Here is an 18,168-nt window from a genome sequence, read left to right as displayed (position 1 = left end):
TCTGTTTTTGCATGAGTATGCATGTAGCGAGAAGAAGGGCCTCATCACATACATAAATAACTCAGTGAGAGAAGCTTTCTCTCCCAGGTAACCCACGCAGCAGCATGGCCTTTCGCGGATGTCGAGGTGATGCATCTAATGGTCCAGAGAAGCTATTCACACTGCCTTAGTCATCCCTGCACCTGGAGAGTCTCAATGTATTACAAAACTGCCCACTGAAAAAAATAGCACACCTCTGTCAAAAAAAGAATAAAACAGTTTAAAAACACCGGTGGGGGGGCTTCCTTGGTGGCGCAGTGGTTGAGAGTCCACCTGCCGATGCAGGGGACACGGGTTCGTGCCCCGGTCCGGGAAGATCCCACATGCCGCGGAGCGGCTGGGCCCGTGAGCCATGGCCGCTGAGCCTGCCGGAGCCTGTGCTCCGCAGCGGGAGAGGCCACAACAGTGAGAGGCCGGCGTACCGCAAACAAACAAACAAACAAAAACACCGGTGGATTTTTAGAATTCACTTTGATACCTCGTTTCCTTTCCCTCTTTGTCTCTCTCAGTCAGGAGAAACTTGACATCAACAATTCCCATGCTGTACTTTTTAGATCAAATGGTTTATCAAATCACACCTCCCTCCTCACTTGGTATCTAGACGCAGTCAGGGGAGCCCTGGGAAGCAATTTCTTAAGGATTTACCTAAATCCTCCCTCAAGGTCTGGCGAGGTTGAACAGAAGCATATTGGAGTTAAGGTAAGACCTAGATGCTACTGCAGCCCTCACTGTGTTGGATCCAAAGATGACTGGATCTTTTCTCAAGCTTCCATCTCCTACAGAACCCATTTGTGGAGGTAACAAAAGACTGCTGTAGCCTTGGGGAAACAGACATTTTGCTTTCGGGAAGAGTATATGGTTTCTGGTTTGAAAACTAGGCTTGCAGTCCCAGTGACAGACAAGCCCTACAGCCACAGAGAATGGCGCTAATGCCCTAGTGGGAACTTGTGAGTTCAGAATTTCAGCCAAAGACTGTTAAGAATCAGATGGATTGAAGTGCCTCCCTAGAGCTTCCTTCTCAAGTCACGTGGGTCCTCAACAGAGCCTGGCAAGTGGAAGCCAGTGTGTGGAGCTAAAAAAAATGAGCAGTGGCCTCAGCAGATTCAGAGCTTGGTGTTGGGGTCTCTGGCAGCTGGCATTTCCAAGATCCACTTAAAAGAATTCAGATTCTAAACGAAAGCTGGCCTTAGACTGTTTCAAGGTGCTGAGGCACTTCCTAAAGCCATGCACACTTCATGCTGAGAGGTCAAGGCCATTAATCTCAGAGATGGAATACAAACTGGTCATAGCAGGAACTGAGGCTTCTAAACAGAACTCTGTACAAAAGCTGGAGTGAATCAAAGGAAAAACAAAAGAGTGAACATAAACTACACATAGTCCTTAAAAAGAAAGCGCCAAAGAAATCAACAACATTCCCCAAATAGGAAAACAAGAAACTGAAATGAAACTAAGAAGCCCTAAAAGTGTCTTTTCAGTCTGAGGAACTTCGGAAGTGTGTGCCTACAAGGACATGGGAGAGAAAATCAGCTTTCAACGTCAAAGGTGCCAAGGCCATGAGCTGTTGTAGAGACGGAGAAACTGCATCCTGATGAACGTGACTTTGGGTATTGCTTTTCGGTACCATTCTTGTGTGGAGTGCCCTGGAGTCGCCAAGGTGGTCTGGAGGTGCATGTGCCTGGTCCAGTCTTGGGGCACTCCTCCCTTCCTTCCCCTTGGGTCCTATCATCCCTTTTTTCTATATTCGCCATTTCAAGATTTCACCTCTTCGCAGTCTTGGTCGGTGGAAAGTTCTACATCAGACAGTCCAACCTCCATTGCCATGATCAGCGAGATGTCAGAATCACTGCTTATAGCTGGTTCCTGCTCACCTGGTGGGGGGAAACAAAGTTCACAGTGAACACTGAGCTCTGTCTTCAGATGCTGATTATTTCAATACAATTGCCTTTAATAACATTTCATTGAAGCCCAAGAGAAGGTATTAGGCTACTTCGTAAAAAAAAAGAAAAAAAGTCTAGTTAGAGACTTTTCTCACACTACATCCCCAAATAAATTCTAAATGGGTCAAGAAGTTAAATGTAAACAAAAGAATCTAATGAAGCCAGAGGAAAATATATCTTATAAACATATATCTAAGTAGGAAGACAATATATCTAACATCTCTAAGTAAGGCAAGAAGTGCTACATGGAAAAGCAATTGAGCAATTCACAGATGAAAAGATTGATAAATGTGTATAAAATTCTAAAAATATTAAAAACATGAAACATAAGATCAAAGGTATATGTCACACTGGGAATATCTGCAAAAATTTCACAGAGGATTATATTCATTTTTTTTAACTTTATTATTTTTTTTATACAGCAGGTTCTTATTAGTTATCCATTTTATACATATTAGTGTATATATGTCAATACCAATCTCCCAATTCATCACACCACCATTCCCCCCGCACCGCGCCACTTTCCCCCTTGGTGTCCGTACGTTTGTTCTCTACATCTGTGTCTCAGTTTCTGCCCTGCAAACCAGTTCATCTGTACCATTTTTCTAGCTCCACATATATGCATTAATATACGATATTTGTTTCTCTCTCTCTGACTTACTTCACTCTGCGTGGTAGTCTCTAGATCCGTCCATGTCTCTACAAATGACCCAATTTCGTTCCTTTTTATGGCTGAGTAATATTACACTGTATATACGTACCACATCTTCTTTATCCATTCGTCTGTCGATGGGCATTTAGGTTGCTTCCATGACCTGGCTATTGTAAACAGTGCTGCAGTGAACACTGGGGTGCATATGTCTTTTTGAATTATGGTTTTCTCTGGGTATATGACCAGTAGTGGGATTGCTGGGTCATATGGTAATTCTATTTTTAGTTTTTTAAGGAACCTCCATACTGTTCTCCATAGTGGCTGTATCAATTTACATTCCCACCAACAGTGCAAGAGGGTTCCCTTTTCTCCACACCCGCTCCAGCATTTGTTGTTTGTAGATTTTCAGATGATGCCCATTCTAACTGGTATGAGGTGATACCTCACTGTAGTTTTCATTTGCATTTCTCTAATGATTAGTGATGTTGAGCAGCTTTTCCTGTGCTTCTTGGCCATCTGTATGTCTTCTTTGCAGAAATGTCTGTTTAGGTCTTCTGCCCATTTTTGGATTGGGTTGTTTGTTTTTTTAATATTGAGCTGCATGAGCTGTTTATATATTTTGGAGGTTAATCCTTTGTCCGTTGATTCATTTGCAAATATTTTCTCCCATTTTGAGGGTTGTCTTTTTGTCTTGTTTATGGTTTCCTTTGCTGTGCAAAAGTTTTTAAGTTTCATTAGGTCCCATTTGTTTATTTTTATTTCCATTACTCCTCCTTGCCTCCTTTGTCATAGATGAGTTGACCATAGGTGTGTGGGTTTACCTCTGGGCTTTCTAGCTTGTTCCACTGATCTATATTTTTCTGTTTTTGTGCCAGTACCATACTGTCTTGATTACTGTAGCTTTGTAATATAGTCTGAAGTCAGGGAGTCTGATTCCTCCAGCTCCATTTTTGGTCCTTTCTCTCTCTCTTCTCCTTCTGGGACCCCTATAATGCGAATGTTGTTGCGTTTAATGTTGTCCCAGACGTCTCTTAGGCTGTCTTCATTTCTTTTCATTCTTTTTTCTTTATTCTGTTCCACAGCAGTGAATTCCACCATTCTGTCTTCCAGGTCACTTATCCGTCCTTCTGCCTCAGTTATTCTGCTATTGATTCCTTCTAGTATATTTTTCACTTCAGTTATTGTATTGCTCATCTCTGTTTGTTCTTTAAGTCTTCTAGGTCTTTGTTAAAACATTTCTTGCATCTTCTCGATCTTTGCCTCCATTCTTTTTCTGAGGTCCTGGATCATCTTCACTATCATTATTCTGAATTCTTTTTCTGGAAGGTTGCCTATCTCCACTTCATTTAGTTGTTTTTCTGGGGTTTTATCTTGTTCCTTCATCTGGTACATAGCCCTCCACCTTTTCATCTTGTCTATCTTTCTGTGAATGTGGTTTTTGTTCCACAGGCTGCAGGATTATAGTTCTTCTTGCTTCTGCTGTCTGCCCTCTGGTAGATGAGGCTATCTAAGGGGCTTGTGCAAGTTTCTTGATGGGAGGGACTGGTGGTGGGTAGAGCTGACTGTTGCTCTGGTGGGCAGAGCTCAGTAAAACTTTAATATGCTTGTCTGCTGATGGGTGGGGCTGGGTTCCCTCCCTGTTGGTTGTTTAGCCTGAGGCAACCCCACACTGGAGCCTGCCTGGGCTCCTTGGTGGGGCTAATGGCGGACTCTGGGAGGGCTCATGACAAGGAGTACTTCCCAGAACTTCTGTGGCCAGTGTCCTGTCCTCACGGTGAGACACAGCCACCCCCTGCCTCTGTAGGAGACCCTCTAACACTAGCAGGTAGGTCTGGTTCAGTCTCCTATGGGGTCACTGCTCCTTCCCCTGGGTCCTGATGCACACACTACTTTGTGTGTGCCCTCCAAGAGTGGAGTCTCTGTTTCTCCAGTCCTGTCGAAGTCCTGTAGTCAAATCCCGCTAACCTTCAAAGTCTGATTCTTTAGGAATTCCACCTCCCGTTGCCGGACCCCCAGGTTGGAAAGCCTGACGTGGGGCTCAGAGCCTTCACTCCAGTGGGTGGACTTCTGTGGTATAAGTGAGTCGCCCACCCGGCAGTTATGGGATTTGATTTTACTGTGATTGCACCCCTTCTACTGTCTCATTGTGGCTTCTCCTTTGTCTTTGGATGTGGGGTATCTTTTTAGGTGCATTCCAGTGTCTTCCTGTCGACTGTTCAGCAGTTAGTTGTGATTCCGGTGCTCTTGCAAGAGGGAGTGAGAGCACGTCCTCTTACTCCGCCATCTTGAACCAATCTTTGAGGACTGTATTCTTAACAGAGAGCTTTTAAATAAATAAGAAAAACCAAGAGTCCAACAGAAAAATTGGTAAAGGTTACTGTTGTACAGTTCACAAAAAATGTAATATAAATGGACAATAAATACCAGGTAAAAAGAAGCTATTCCTATTTTTTATGAACTCTTTAAAAAAGAGTGTATTACATTTAAGGGTACATTGAGGTAGGTATTTTGATCAACTGTATTCACAATTGTGAAATTTTCACTCAGTAATTTCATTTCCAGAATGCATTATAGAGAAATTATCAGAGATGCAAAACGATTCATTTAAGCATTATTTATAGCAGCAAAACATTGCAAGAAGCCCAACAATAAGAAATAGCTCAGTAAACTATATTTCTTCTAAAGGACAGTCTTCTGGTTATAATCACTAAAGTGATGTTTCCAGAGAGTTTGTAGTGCAGTGAAATCGACAGAGAAAGTTAAGTAGGAGCAAGAAAACCAAAAATGTTAATGAGTTGTCTCAAGTTTTAGTGTTTATAATTATTTTCTTTAAAAGAATTTAGTTTTACTACTAACCATTCTTCAATGAACAGATATCATTCATTCACTCAAGACATAATTATTGAGTCCCTCCTATGTGCTAAGGCTTATGCTAACTGTAGGGATATAGGTGAGAGCAAGGCAGTTCCAGACCTCAAGGAGGTCTACCTCCAGTAGACAGGCAGACCATTTACTTGTCAATTACCACCCAACAGGACAAGCACTTTTCTGGAAGATGTACCGGTTTTACAGGAGCAGGTAATGGGGCTACATAACCATTTAGTGAATCAAAGAAGGCTTCCCACAGGCTGCGATATCTAACTGAGTCCTATAGGATAACTCGTATTTTAGCCAGATGAATGAGAAAGATGCATCTTTTAAGCACTAACAATAGCATGCACAGATGGCTGTAGGTGATAGGGAGCCTTGTGCAGACGGACATCAGACTGTATTTAAATATGACTGGGATGCAGAGGCAAGCTCGGGAGTATGAACAGGGAGGCTGGGGAGCTCAGCTGCCTATAAGGCAGCTTTAAAACCAGAAGATCTCGTATGTTCCATTACCCTGCAGAAGAAATATGCAATTAAAAGACCAACAAGGGCTTCCCTGGTGGCGCAGTGGTTGAGAGTCCGCCTGCTGATGCAGGGGACACGGCTTCGTGCCCCAGTCCGGGAAGATCCCACGTGCCGCGGAGCGGCTAGGCTCGTGAGCCACCGTTGAGCCTGTGCGTCCGGAGCCTGTGCTCCGCAACGGGAGAGGCCACAACAGTGAGAGGCCCACTTATCGCAAAAAAAAAAAAAAAAAAAAAAAAAAAGACCAACAAAACATCTAAGTGCTAAAGAATGCGGATGGTTATAATATACTTTTGCTCTCATAATCATTGATATAATTTATTTCATGTTGAAGTGCAGTTAAAAATACATGAGTTTCATGAAGGGTAGTGAATTCTTCAGATGTTTAAAAGGAGACAAACAGAGAACTAACAAAGAGTTATGGTCTTAGAATCAGTTTTAGAGAAATGAGGTATTCCACAGGGATATACCTAAAGACTGAGATCTAAAATGTTTCCCAGACCCAAAAGTGCATGAGGTTCGTAGAAATGTAAACAGATCAACAGGTAGAATAAAACTTTGGAAGCAGATCTTGGAAGATAGAAGTACAGTATTTAGTCTCTGAAAATGGTGACATTCAACAAAAATTCAAAAAAACTAGTCATTTAGAAAAAGGTGAAACTGGATTCCTGCCTCATACTGTATACATTCTAGGCTGGCTAAATATCTCTATCTCTATCTATACCTGTACGTATAGCCCATCTTTATTTTGTGTGTGTGGTACTTCCTTCCCATTTATCCTCCTCTCCAGAGCCATCTGGTACCTTCCATCCCTGACCTTTGGGGAATTCTTTGATGCGAACTAGGATGGCCCTCCCCTTCCTGCTTCGCACTTGTTTTCTCTGCAGGGCTGTGGCTTGCTGTTGTGTAGGCTGCACTCAGCACCACCTGGAGGAAGCTTTCACTCTGGAGGCTGAGTGAGCAGTGGGCACTGAATTTCAGCTGGATACAATCTGCACAGCCAGGGAAATGACCTCGCTCTGATTTTTAGGTCCACTAGGTCAATGACCCCTTATTTTTTTCCCAGTTGCCCAAATTTTGCCTTTGTCCCTTTTTACATTTTCCCTGTCCATGTTGGTCTATGCCTTACAAACATCCCTTTGCTATAGTTTATGTGGGGTTTTAGGAGTGGCTGGAAGTAATTTCATGTGTTCAATCCACTCTTTTTATTCAGTGCTCTATGTAAGCATCACTTTTACAATGAGAAAATTATATACTAAAAATTATATTTATGAGATCTGGGATCCTATCTTACTTTAGGAGACGGTATTCTAGTCTCGGCTATAAGTAACTACACATGTTACTTGGTATAAGTCACTTTCTCCTTTAGGACTAGAGTTTAAATGTCTATAAAATGAGAGTTTGTTCTAGATATGTTAGAGTCCTTTCCAGTTGTTACAGTTTATTCATGTATATGCTGATGCCAATCTAGCACAGTGCCTCATACATGGCAGGTGCTCAATAAATAATTATTTAATAGAATTACCAGTGAGAAAGAGTTGTGTTTCTTTTGTCATAACCCTTCAACATGTTGCTTTCTATTAAAATTTTTTTTTTCCTTAATCAAAAAGAAGGTTTGCTAGTGTATAGCAAATGGGAGAGATCACTACTCTGAGGTGTAAAGAAACCTGAAATATTCTTATTCCTGGAGATAAAAAAATGAGGGCCGAAGATGTGGAAGCAACCTAAGTGTCCATCGACGGCTGAATGGATAAAGAAGATGTGATATATATACATATATACATACAATGGAATACTACTCAGCTATAAAAAAGAATGAAATTTTGCCACTTGCAACAACATGGATAGACTGGGAGGGTGTTATGCTAAGTGAAACAAGTCAGACAGAGAAAGACAAATACTGTGTGATATCACTTATATGTGGAATCTAAATAATACAACAAAACTAGTGAATACAACAAAAAAGGAAGCAGACTCACAGAACAAACTAGTGGTTACCAGTGGGGGGAGGGGGAGGGTCATGATGGGGGGGGAGTGGGAGGCACAAACTACTGGGTGTAAGACAGGCTACAAGGATGTATTGTACGACACAAGGGAATATGGCCAATATTTTGTAATACCTGTAAATAGAGTGTAACCTTTAAAATTTATATAAAAAATTTAAAAAATTTTAAAAATGAGGGCTGTACTGTAGAGATATATTCTCTCCCTTCCCTTCCCCCTTCACCTGCCCCTCTTTCTCCTCCTCCTTCTTGTTCTTTTGGGCAATAGTCCATGAACCAATTTAGTTCACAAGAAGCCAAAAATGACAGCTCACAAGTAAACTATAAGTCAACGGAAGAGCGCACCATGGAGTGATCTTATAGCTTTCGTATGGAGCTAGTACAAAAGGAAGCACAGATGAGAGTTGACTTGTGTAGAGATAGCTTACTGTACCTGCAGCTTTTCACCTACACTCCTATCTTCTCAGCCACCAGCCTCAGCAGATTTCATGGATTCATTCTCAGCGTGGTGTTTTCTAAATCGGAATGTGTGAATTGAAAGAGAAAAGGGCTGTGGGGACTGCTATAACTATGGGCTGTTGAATTCATGGGGCTATTTTGGAAATTGTCCTGCACTGCTCTAGGCAAAGATGAATTCAAACCAATAAAAATAGAGATTTGCCAAAAATGGTGCAATTTTCATGACGTGACATTGCATCAACCACAATATCTAATCATTTTCCATGCCAAAAATTAAAAAAATGATCTGAAGACATCTGAAATTATTCTTTACTCTGTCCTGTGTTTTTAATTGAACTTGGTTTGCTCCATATATATATATTTTTTAGAAGATGCTGGGGGTAGGAGTTTATTAATTAATTAATTTATTTTTGCTGTGTTGGGTCTTCGTTTCTGTGCGAGGGCTTTCTCTAGTTGTGGCAAGTGGGGGCCACTCTTCATCGCCGTGTGCGGGCCTCTCACTATCGTGGCCTCTCCTGTTGCGGAGCACAGGCTCCAGATGTGCAGGCTCAGTAGTTGTGGCTCACGGGCCTAGCTGCTCCATGGCATGTGGGATCTTCCCAGACCAGGGCTCGAACCCGTGTCCCCTGCATTAGCAGGCAGATTCTCAACCACTGCGCCACCAGGGAAGCCCTGCTCCATAATTTTTAAAAGCAGGGTTTTATCCTTTAATCAAGGCAGATGTTTTACTTTGAGGCCAAAATAATACAAGTAAAAATGTTGACACTAAAACATTTAGAAGGTTCTCTGTAGGCGGTACTAACTGAGGAGTGTAAAGTAACAATTAACAATAATATAAATGTTCACCGAATTTTATCTTCTTCCCTGCAAAAGCTAATATAAAATGAATGCAAAAATAACATTGGCCTTTACTGAATTCTCACAATAACCCTTTGATGTGGGTATTATTATTCCTATTTCACAAACAAACAAAAAAAAGCCTTAGTCCCTTTGACACAGCAGTATAACACCTACTTGACACACTTTCCTCTCTTGGTTTCATGCATTGTAAGGACATTGAGAGAATTTAAACAGGGAGTAATATGATCTGCTTAATATTTTAAAGGAGCACTCTTGCTGTTAAGTGAAGAATAGATTGGTAGGTCAAGGGCGGAGATAATCCAGAAGAAACCACAGCAGCAAAACAGATGAAACATGGCGGTGGCTTGTTGTAATAGGAATGGAGGTAAGAGGACAAATTGAAGTGATAGTTTATTTTATTTTTTACTACTTTTTTATTTTTATACAACTTTAAAGGTTACTTTCCATTTACAGTTATTACAAAATAATGGCTATATTCCCTGTGTTGTGCAGTACATCCTTGAGCCTATCTTATACCCAACAGTTTGTGCCTCAATCCCCCACCCCTAAATTGCCCTTTACCCCATCCCCACTGGTAAGCACTACTTTGTTCTCCATGAGTCTGCTTCTTTTATGCTTTATTTACTTCAGCATAGAGAAGGTATTCTGGTGGATTTAAAGACTGATCCCAAGTCATCTAATGCTCCGTCTTGAATCTCTTTATCACAGTGTTAAAAAGCACCTGATTAGATGGTGAGCAGAAAACGCTGTTTTAAATGGAGCTTTGTGACCGATTTTGTTGATCCATAACTACTGCTTTCACATATTTCCACATGTAATTCTAAGTAAAATCCATCAGTAGGCTAACTGTGGTTAACCCAAAACTTCTTAGTGGCAGGATTTGTTTTTATTAATTCCATTTAGTCCATAAGTGATTAATATCTTTGGTTTATTCCTTTCCTCTTTAATACATAAACTGTTACCTAAAGAGTCACAGGTTTCCCTTTGTGAAATGGACACTGCAGTTGTAGTTCTGCTGGGGGTTTGATATAACTGTCTATAACGGTGGGGCTGGATGACTTCAAGTTCCTTCCAACCTGAGATCTGGCCTGTCCTGTCTTGGGCACATCGGGCCTATCTTACTTCGCTGGCTCAGGGCCACCCATTGTCAACATTCCCATTTCAGAATCCCACCGCACTCTTTCAGAAGTAGGAGGCACTTGGTAAATGTTTGTAGCAGTGAAATTGAATTGAAGTCCCTCTGTGGACACACAGGGTGTCAAGTTTCATATTTTATTAACTAATAATATCAGTGCTTATTGTTAGTATATGCCAGGGACTATGCTAAGTACTTTAAATAGATTGAATATTCACAATTAACCTATGACATAGGAAGAATTATTATTTCTATTTTCAGGTGAGAAAACTAAGGCTCAGAAAGGTACATGGCAGGAAGAGTTGGATCCAGAATTTACACCAAGGCCTGTCTGACACCAGCGTCCACAAACTTGACCATATCTGTACTTCAGAGTTGAGATTCTTCGCCTGAGGATTAGTGTGGACTTCTGGGGGAGTCCAGGTACTCAAAATTACATACACACTTCTGTGGTTATGTGCGTTTATGCATTTTTCTGGTGAGAGGGTTTGCTTTTACCAGATTCTTACAGAAACCACAAAAGGCTGAGAAGCATTCACTTAAGAGGTTTTCCATCCTGGGTAAGTTGAAGAGCACATTGCTGCCTGCAACAAGAGTGGCTTTTGGCTTTTTATAAAAAAAAATGCATCTTTTGGTTTACATTTCACTGACCATGTGTTTTACTAACTTGACAGGACACTTGTCATATGAAGTCACCGCTTCCCTACTTAATTGTTTCTATATGATGGTTATTCACAGCTAGAGCAGACAATTATCCATCCCAGAATGAGGTTTGATATTTACTCTACTGCCTGACTTATGAAAGGAGGCATAGAGCCGTAGCAGGCTGGAATAAGTCCCGTTCTGTTAGGAATGAACAAACATTGCCCTCAGAGTAAGTGTTCTCTGTGTCGAGAGAAAATAAGGGGGGGGGGTGAACATAATCCCCCAGGTGTCCTGATTCTCCAGTAGGCTTGATGTTCACACGCTGGGAACTGTTCTGCATCACATGGAAGCTTATTTTTCCCCATGTACTTGAAAAATACGTTTTCAAGGAAAAAAAGCATCCTTCTCCGTTGCTACTGACGCCTATCTTTTTGAAAATAGGACATTTCCGATCACCCTGTATTATACAAAAGCACCATAGGGGAGACATACAACCAGACTGGCTGCCTTATAATACTGCTGTCTTTTCATTTCTTTTCAGAATTAAGGTTTTTTAGGGTTGGAGCACTGCTTATATACTCCCTGTCGTAATCTAAGCGGGAAAGTTAGTTTGATTTCAAACGCAGAGTGTTTCCGATAAGGAAATGTATTCCTTTCACATGTGTTCCTTGCTTTTCTCTCTTTTGCTTAACAAGAATTTCTGGGGAGATAAACTTCCAGTTTCGTTTAAATTTTCCCTCTTATGAGTGGCTTCTGCTGTGAGAATGGTAGGCCTTTGTGTCACTTTCTTCAGAGGCTATGCAATAATGTTACTAATAATAGTTGGAGTGTAGGACTGCTTCCTATATTCCAGGCATTGTTCTAAGCAATTACACGTATGTCATCCTTACAAGGATGCTCTGGAGTAGGTGGATGATTACCCCAATGACTGCTTCCCATTTTGCAGGTGAAGTCAACTTGTCCACGGTCAAAAACATAGAAAGAGGCAGAAATGGAATCCTAACCCAACAGCCAGTGCTGCTGACAGCTATGCTATTCTGCAATGGCACAGCTGCTAGATTTCTATTTGGCTGCTAGGTTGTTCCTAAAGACAATGCTTGGTCACTTTAGAGAACCAAGCATTCCAGGCTTACAATATAAATTCATCCACTTGGCCAAGTGACTCCTAGAATTGTTCAGATAAAACTGGCACTTTTGCCTTTTTAAATGCTTGCTCCAGAATTATAGACATGGCGAGCTCAAATCAGGAAAATTCTTTTTCACCTGGGGACGTTTAAAGCATTGTTCTTATTCTGACTTGGTAAAGGAGAACTCCCTGGAAATTTGGATATTAAATAAGATCATAAGTTAGGATTTCACTCTCTGCTTCTATCTCTTCATCATTGGTTTTCTTTCCCTGTGACACTTCACCCAGCAGGAGAAAGATTTTCTCCAATTGCTCAAACTCCTTATGATTTCATTAACAATTCTTTCACTGAGTAATTCCTTACTAAGAGCAAAAAGAAGGGATAATGTGATTTTTTGCATTAGTTTTACATTAGTTTTTGCAGGAAAGAAGGCAAAATCTAGTGAACATTTATGTTGTTAATAGCTATTTTACAATTCCTAGTTAGTACTACCCACGTAAAACCTTAAGCATTAAGCATAGTATCCGGTATATGGAAGGCTCTTGATAAATGTGAATATGATTGGAATGAAAAAAGAGTAAAAAAGGGAATGCTACCAGATGGATTTAGAGAGATAGGCAGATACCATGCAGATATCCATTTCTGCAATTGTATAAAATTATCTATAGACTTCATTTATTCATTCATCAACTTATTTACCACTTATTTATTCAATAGGAATTTATTGAACATTTATTAGGTACACAGCACCACTGATGACCTTTGGAGGAAAAAAAAGATAAACTAAACACAGTCTCTGCTCTTAAACTGAATTTGATCTAGTAAAAGAAATCAGACTTGTGTCTACATAAGCTTAATAAAGGATGATATATGCTAAAAGAGAGGTATAAATAAAATGCAAACGAAACAGAAAGGTGAGGCAAATTTCACCTCCAACTGGGTAACCCAGAGGGTTCATGAAGTAGGTTACATGTAAACCAGCAGTGAGATCTGATTAGCACTGCAAGTATGGAGATGAGGGGAGATGGCATTTCTTCCAGGAGAACCAGCTTGACTAGTTATCATCAGAGCACATTACAAGGCAGGTGGATGGTTTGATCTGGCTGTAGCTTAGGATATGGAGAGCACAGCAAAGTGCCAGATCTGCTCCGTAGGTACTGTGCCCCCTTTCTGCCCTCTGTGCTCTCGTTTCATAGGGAGCTAGAAGGCTGGGAACTGCATTTCCCAGACTCCTTTGCCAGCTGGCTTTCTCCTAGGTCCTGCCGAGGAGATTGGAAGGTGGGAGGAAGAGGGAGGCTTTTATGCTCTGGTTCAGGCAGGTCTCTGTGGGGTCCAGAAGCGGTGACAGTGCTTTCAGTAGAATCAGGAGACAAGAATCCTATCACCTACTCAGTGCTGGCGGTCTCCCCAGGAGAAGCAAGACAGCTCAGGCAACATCAGAACAGTGGAAGCGTGCTCAGGAGCTCTGGGTAACACCCTCTTGCTCCTCCAGTCTTCCAAACTGGTTTTGTTTTTTTTTTTTCTTTTTTTTACATCTTTATTGGAGTGTAATTGCTTTACAATGGTGTGTTAGTTTCTGCTTTATAACAAAGTGAATCAGTTATACATATGTCCCCATATCTCTTCCCTCTTGCATCTCCCTCCCTCCCATCCTCCCTATTCGAGCTGATCTCCCTGTGCTATGCGGCTGCTTCCCACTAGCTATCTATTTTACGCCAAAGTGTTTTAAGTCAACTTTATTGAATCATAGTTTTGATGAGCTTTGAGGGACGTAATGCATGGATGTACACTTGCAACCACCTTTACTATCCTGATGGTGTTTATTTGAAATGTTAAACATTTCTATTTCCCCCCAAAGCTTTTTTTTTTTTTTTTTTTTTTTTTTTTTTTTTGGTGGTGTGCGGGCCCCTCCCTGCTGTAGCCCCTCCCGCCGCGGAGCACAGGTTCCGGCCCCACAGGCCCAGCCGCTCCGTGGCATGTGGGATCCTCCCGGACCGGGGCACGAACCCGTGTCCCCTGCATCGGCAGGCGGACTCTCAGCCACTGCGCCACCAGGGAGGCCCCCCAAAGCTTTTTCATGTCCTTTTATAGTCATTCCCTCCCCCTGTCCCTGGACCCAGTTAACACCTGATCTGCTTTGCTTTTTATAACTCTTTATCAGTGTTTTTCAACATTGGTATAATTGATATTTGGGGTTGGAGAATTCTTCCTCGTAGGGGGGATGTCCTGGGAATTGCAGGATGATTTGTAGTATTCTTGGTCTCTATCCACTGAATGCCAGTAGTGCTACCCCCTCCCCAGCTATGACAATCAGAAAGTCTCCAGACGTTGCCAAATGCCCCCCGGAGGGGCAAAATCACCCCCAGTGGAGAATTGTGGCTCTAGATTAAGATGAATTTTCTATAATTTTATACACATGCAGTTTTACAGTACGTACTCTTTTGTGTCTGGTTTCCTTCACTCAGTATACTCATTGTGAAATCTATCCATGATGTTGCCTATATCAATAGTTCACTCCTGTTTATTGCTGAACAGTGATCCACCATGTGTATATATCACATTTTGCTTATCCATTCATAAACTGATGAACATTTGAGTTATTTCCAGTGATTGGCTAATGTAAATAAAGCTGCTATGAACATTTGTGTGCAAGTCTTTTTGAGGGCATACGTTCTCATTTCGCTTGGGTAAATACCTAGAAGTGCACTGCTGGGTCCATATGGTGGGTATATGTAACTACATAAGAAACAGTCAATTTTTTTTTTTGTGGTGGCACAAAACCATAGCACATTAAATTCACTCTCAAAACAACTTCCAAGTATACAGTACAATATTGTTGACCACATGCACATTGTTGTGCCACAGATGCCCAAGACTCCACCATCCTGCATGATTCCTGCAAGATAAGGGTCCAACTTCTTTCTTTTGCACATGGATTTCCAGTTTTCCCAACACCATTTGTCGAGAAGACTATCCTTCCCCATTGTGTGGTCTTGGCACGCTTGTCACAGAGCATTTGACCATATATGTGAGGGTTTATTTCTGGGCTCGCTGTTCTGTTTCATTGGTCTATGTGTCTTTGTGCCATTTCTACCCTGTTTTGATTATGGTAGTTTTGTAATATATTTTGAAATCAGGAAGTGTGAGATCTCTAACTTTGTTCTTCTTTCTCGGGATTGTTTTGGCTATTCAGGGTCTTCTGAGATTCCATATGAATTTTAGGATTTTTTCTTTTTTTTTTACTTCTGCAAAAAATGCCATTGGGATTTTGATAGGGATTGCATTGAATCTATAGAGTGCTCTGGGTAGTAGAAACATTTAACAATATTAAGTCTTCCAATCCACAAATAGGGGATGGCTTTCTATTTATTTGTGTCTTTTAAATTTCTTTCAGCAATGTTTTGTCGTTTTTAGTGTACAAGTCTTCCGTCTCCTCAGTTAAGTTTACTCCTAAATACTTTATTCTTTTTGATGTTATTGTAAATGAGATTGTTTTCTTAATCTCCTTTTAAGGTTATTCACTGTTAGTCTTTGGAAAATCAACTGGTTTTTGTGTGTTCTGTCAAATGCTTTTTCTGCATCAATTGAGATGATATTATTTTCATCCTTCGTTCTACTAAAGTGGTGTATCACATGCTGAGATCTATGACCTGTTTTGAGTTAATTTTATTTTTCATTATTCTTGTTATTTTTTAAATTTATTTTTTTATTTATTTTTGGCTGCGTCGAGTCTTCGTTGCTGGGTGTGGGCTTTCTCTAGTTGCGGCGAGCAGGGGTTACACTTTCTTGTGGTGCGCGGGCTTCTCACTGCGGTGGCTTCTCTTGTTGCAGAGCACGGGCTCTAGGCAAGTGGGAGTCAGTAGTTGTGCCATTTGGGCTCAGTGGCTGTGGCCCATTGGCTCTGGAGCGCAGGCTCAGTAATTGTGGCACATGGGCTCAGTTGCTCCGCGGCATGTGGGATCTTCCCAGACCAGGGATTGAACCCGTGTCCCCTGCACTGGCAGGCGGATTCTTAACCACTGTGCCACCAGGGAAGTTCCTCGAGTTAATTTTACGTATGGTGCAAGATAAAGGCTAGTGTTTATGTTCTCCTGATATCTTTGTAATCAATTTCTGGCATTACATTCCCCTATTTTGAAATACTTAGAGAGATTTCCACTTTCCTGAATGGTCTCACTCTCAGGCATGGGGTTGGAGAGGTAGGCTGTACTAAAACAGAAGAGTGATTTGAATGCCAGGCTGAAGTGTCATGACCTTAACGTACCTGGATTATATTATGTTTGTGCATACAAAGTACTTGCTTAAATGAACTGGTGAAAATAAACAACTTCAGTTTCCTTATCAGTAAAATAGTGATAATAATATTTTTGTAGCTATAACGAGACCTGGTGTGTGTATGTACACACACCCACGTAGTGCTTCACTTCACAGTGCGTTTGGCACATGGTGTGCCAGATAACAGGCAGCTATTATCGTATTTAGTACATTTACTGAGAACTGCTTTATTTCTATCCCATTAAGCCTCTTGACTTCCTTCTTTGTCTATCAAGGTCCTGATGGACAAAGGGTGTCCTTTCTTTCCCTGGCCACTACCTCACTGTTTCTGTAATGTTCTACTTCTTCAGTGTGATTCGATGTAGGGTGAATGCATCAACATTTCATAAAGAGCTCATTTGCCATGTGACAGCCTTATCCCTCCCGCCGGTACAAGTGTCGCCCTGTTACAAGATAGTCCAACATAAGAGCAAGAAGAAACTAGAGAACAGGCTCTGATGGAAACCCAAGGTCTAGTTTAAAGTTCAAGCTGCAGAACATAGCAGCTGCAGTAGGGGATCCTTTACATCACTCGGGAAGGGGCTGGGGAGGGGAGGACAGAAACAGGAACACAGTTTCTTACACATACGTTTTTTAAAAGAAAGAAGCATTTTCAACAGTGAAACTGCTGAAATACAAGTCCTCAAGAAGAGCTTAAGCAAATGATAAGGTAAATAAACAGCTCAGCACTGAACTAGAGACACAGCACTGCCATGAGCACACTGGAGTCCCGAATGCAGGCATCATTTTACATCAACCTGTTCTACTACCACAATCGATACAAGGTTTTTAACATAGTTATCGTTTCTGACCATTCTGACCACCTACTTCCCCATAAAACACATGGAGAAGCCTGTTTAAAAAACGTCGACTGCAAGTCATTTGTTTAGAAGAACCCCGGACTGCTTCCAACGCCTCCAATAAATACTGCATAATTCACTTCTGGCTGGTGCGAGAACAGGTCACCACCTGGTGTTTTGGGGCGGGAGGGGGTGGGTTCAAAGTGGTGGCACTAATAAGCCCTCGAGAACTGCCAGACACACTCTTAGCTAAAGAAAAGAGGCCTGATGTTCTGACCCAGAGCATGAGGAGGTATCGCAACAGTAACTTGCTGTGACTCACCGAGATGGGTGTGTTTATATGCCTTCCTGGAAAACCTAACGGATTCTATCTGCAGCTTGTAATAGCAAAAGCCGTGGGCCACTCACGCATGCTATCTAATCATAACCTAACCCATTCGTCTGGCTCACAGCATGCAATTTCTAGCTCTTTGTGTTTAGAACAAAACTCTGAATTTTAATCAATATTTGGCCATGCAATGGGAATCCCTTGGCATGAGTTTAGGGTGAGAATAAAGGAGATACAAATGAGGTAAGCTGTTCAACAAGGGTCGTAAAAGGGCAGAGGGAATAAGGGGGGACATTAAGCTGGCCGGGCACTGATATGGCAGGGGGGCAACGAAGGTGGGAGGTGTGGGTGGGTACCAGTGCTGGTAGAAGATCGGAAATACTCTAACACACTTTTTCACAGCCCTTATTATTTTATCACCACCACCATCATCATCCATTACGTTTGCTTTTAGTTTATAATGTCTGTCCCACCT

General features: G+C 41.6%; 1 protein-coding gene across 1 annotated transcript in view; it reads right to left on the bottom strand.

Annotated features, from left to right (window-relative positions):
• Positions 1-371: 371 nt before the first annotated feature.
• The window catches only part of RNF150 (ring finger protein 150), a 233,005-nt gene continuing 215,208 nt past the window's right edge, over positions 372-18,168 (bottom strand). Inside the window, exon 7 of the mRNA XM_024736218.1 lies at positions 372-1,907. Coding sequence (XP_024591986.1) covers positions 1,789-1,907 — 119 coding nt within the window. The 3' untranslated portion in view covers positions 372-1,788. The remainder of the gene's footprint in view (positions 1,908-18,168) is intronic.

Source organism: Neophocaena asiaeorientalis, unplaced genomic scaffold (genome assembly GCF_003031525.2).
Source record: "Neophocaena asiaeorientalis asiaeorientalis breed wild unplaced genomic scaffold, Neophocaena_asiaeorientalis_V1.1 scaffold7, whole genome shotgun sequence".
NCBI lineage: Eukaryota > Metazoa > Chordata > Mammalia > Artiodactyla > Phocoenidae > Neophocaena > Neophocaena asiaeorientalis.
Note: the sequence above shows the minus strand (reverse complement) of the source record. Positions and strands in the feature narration are given on the sequence as shown.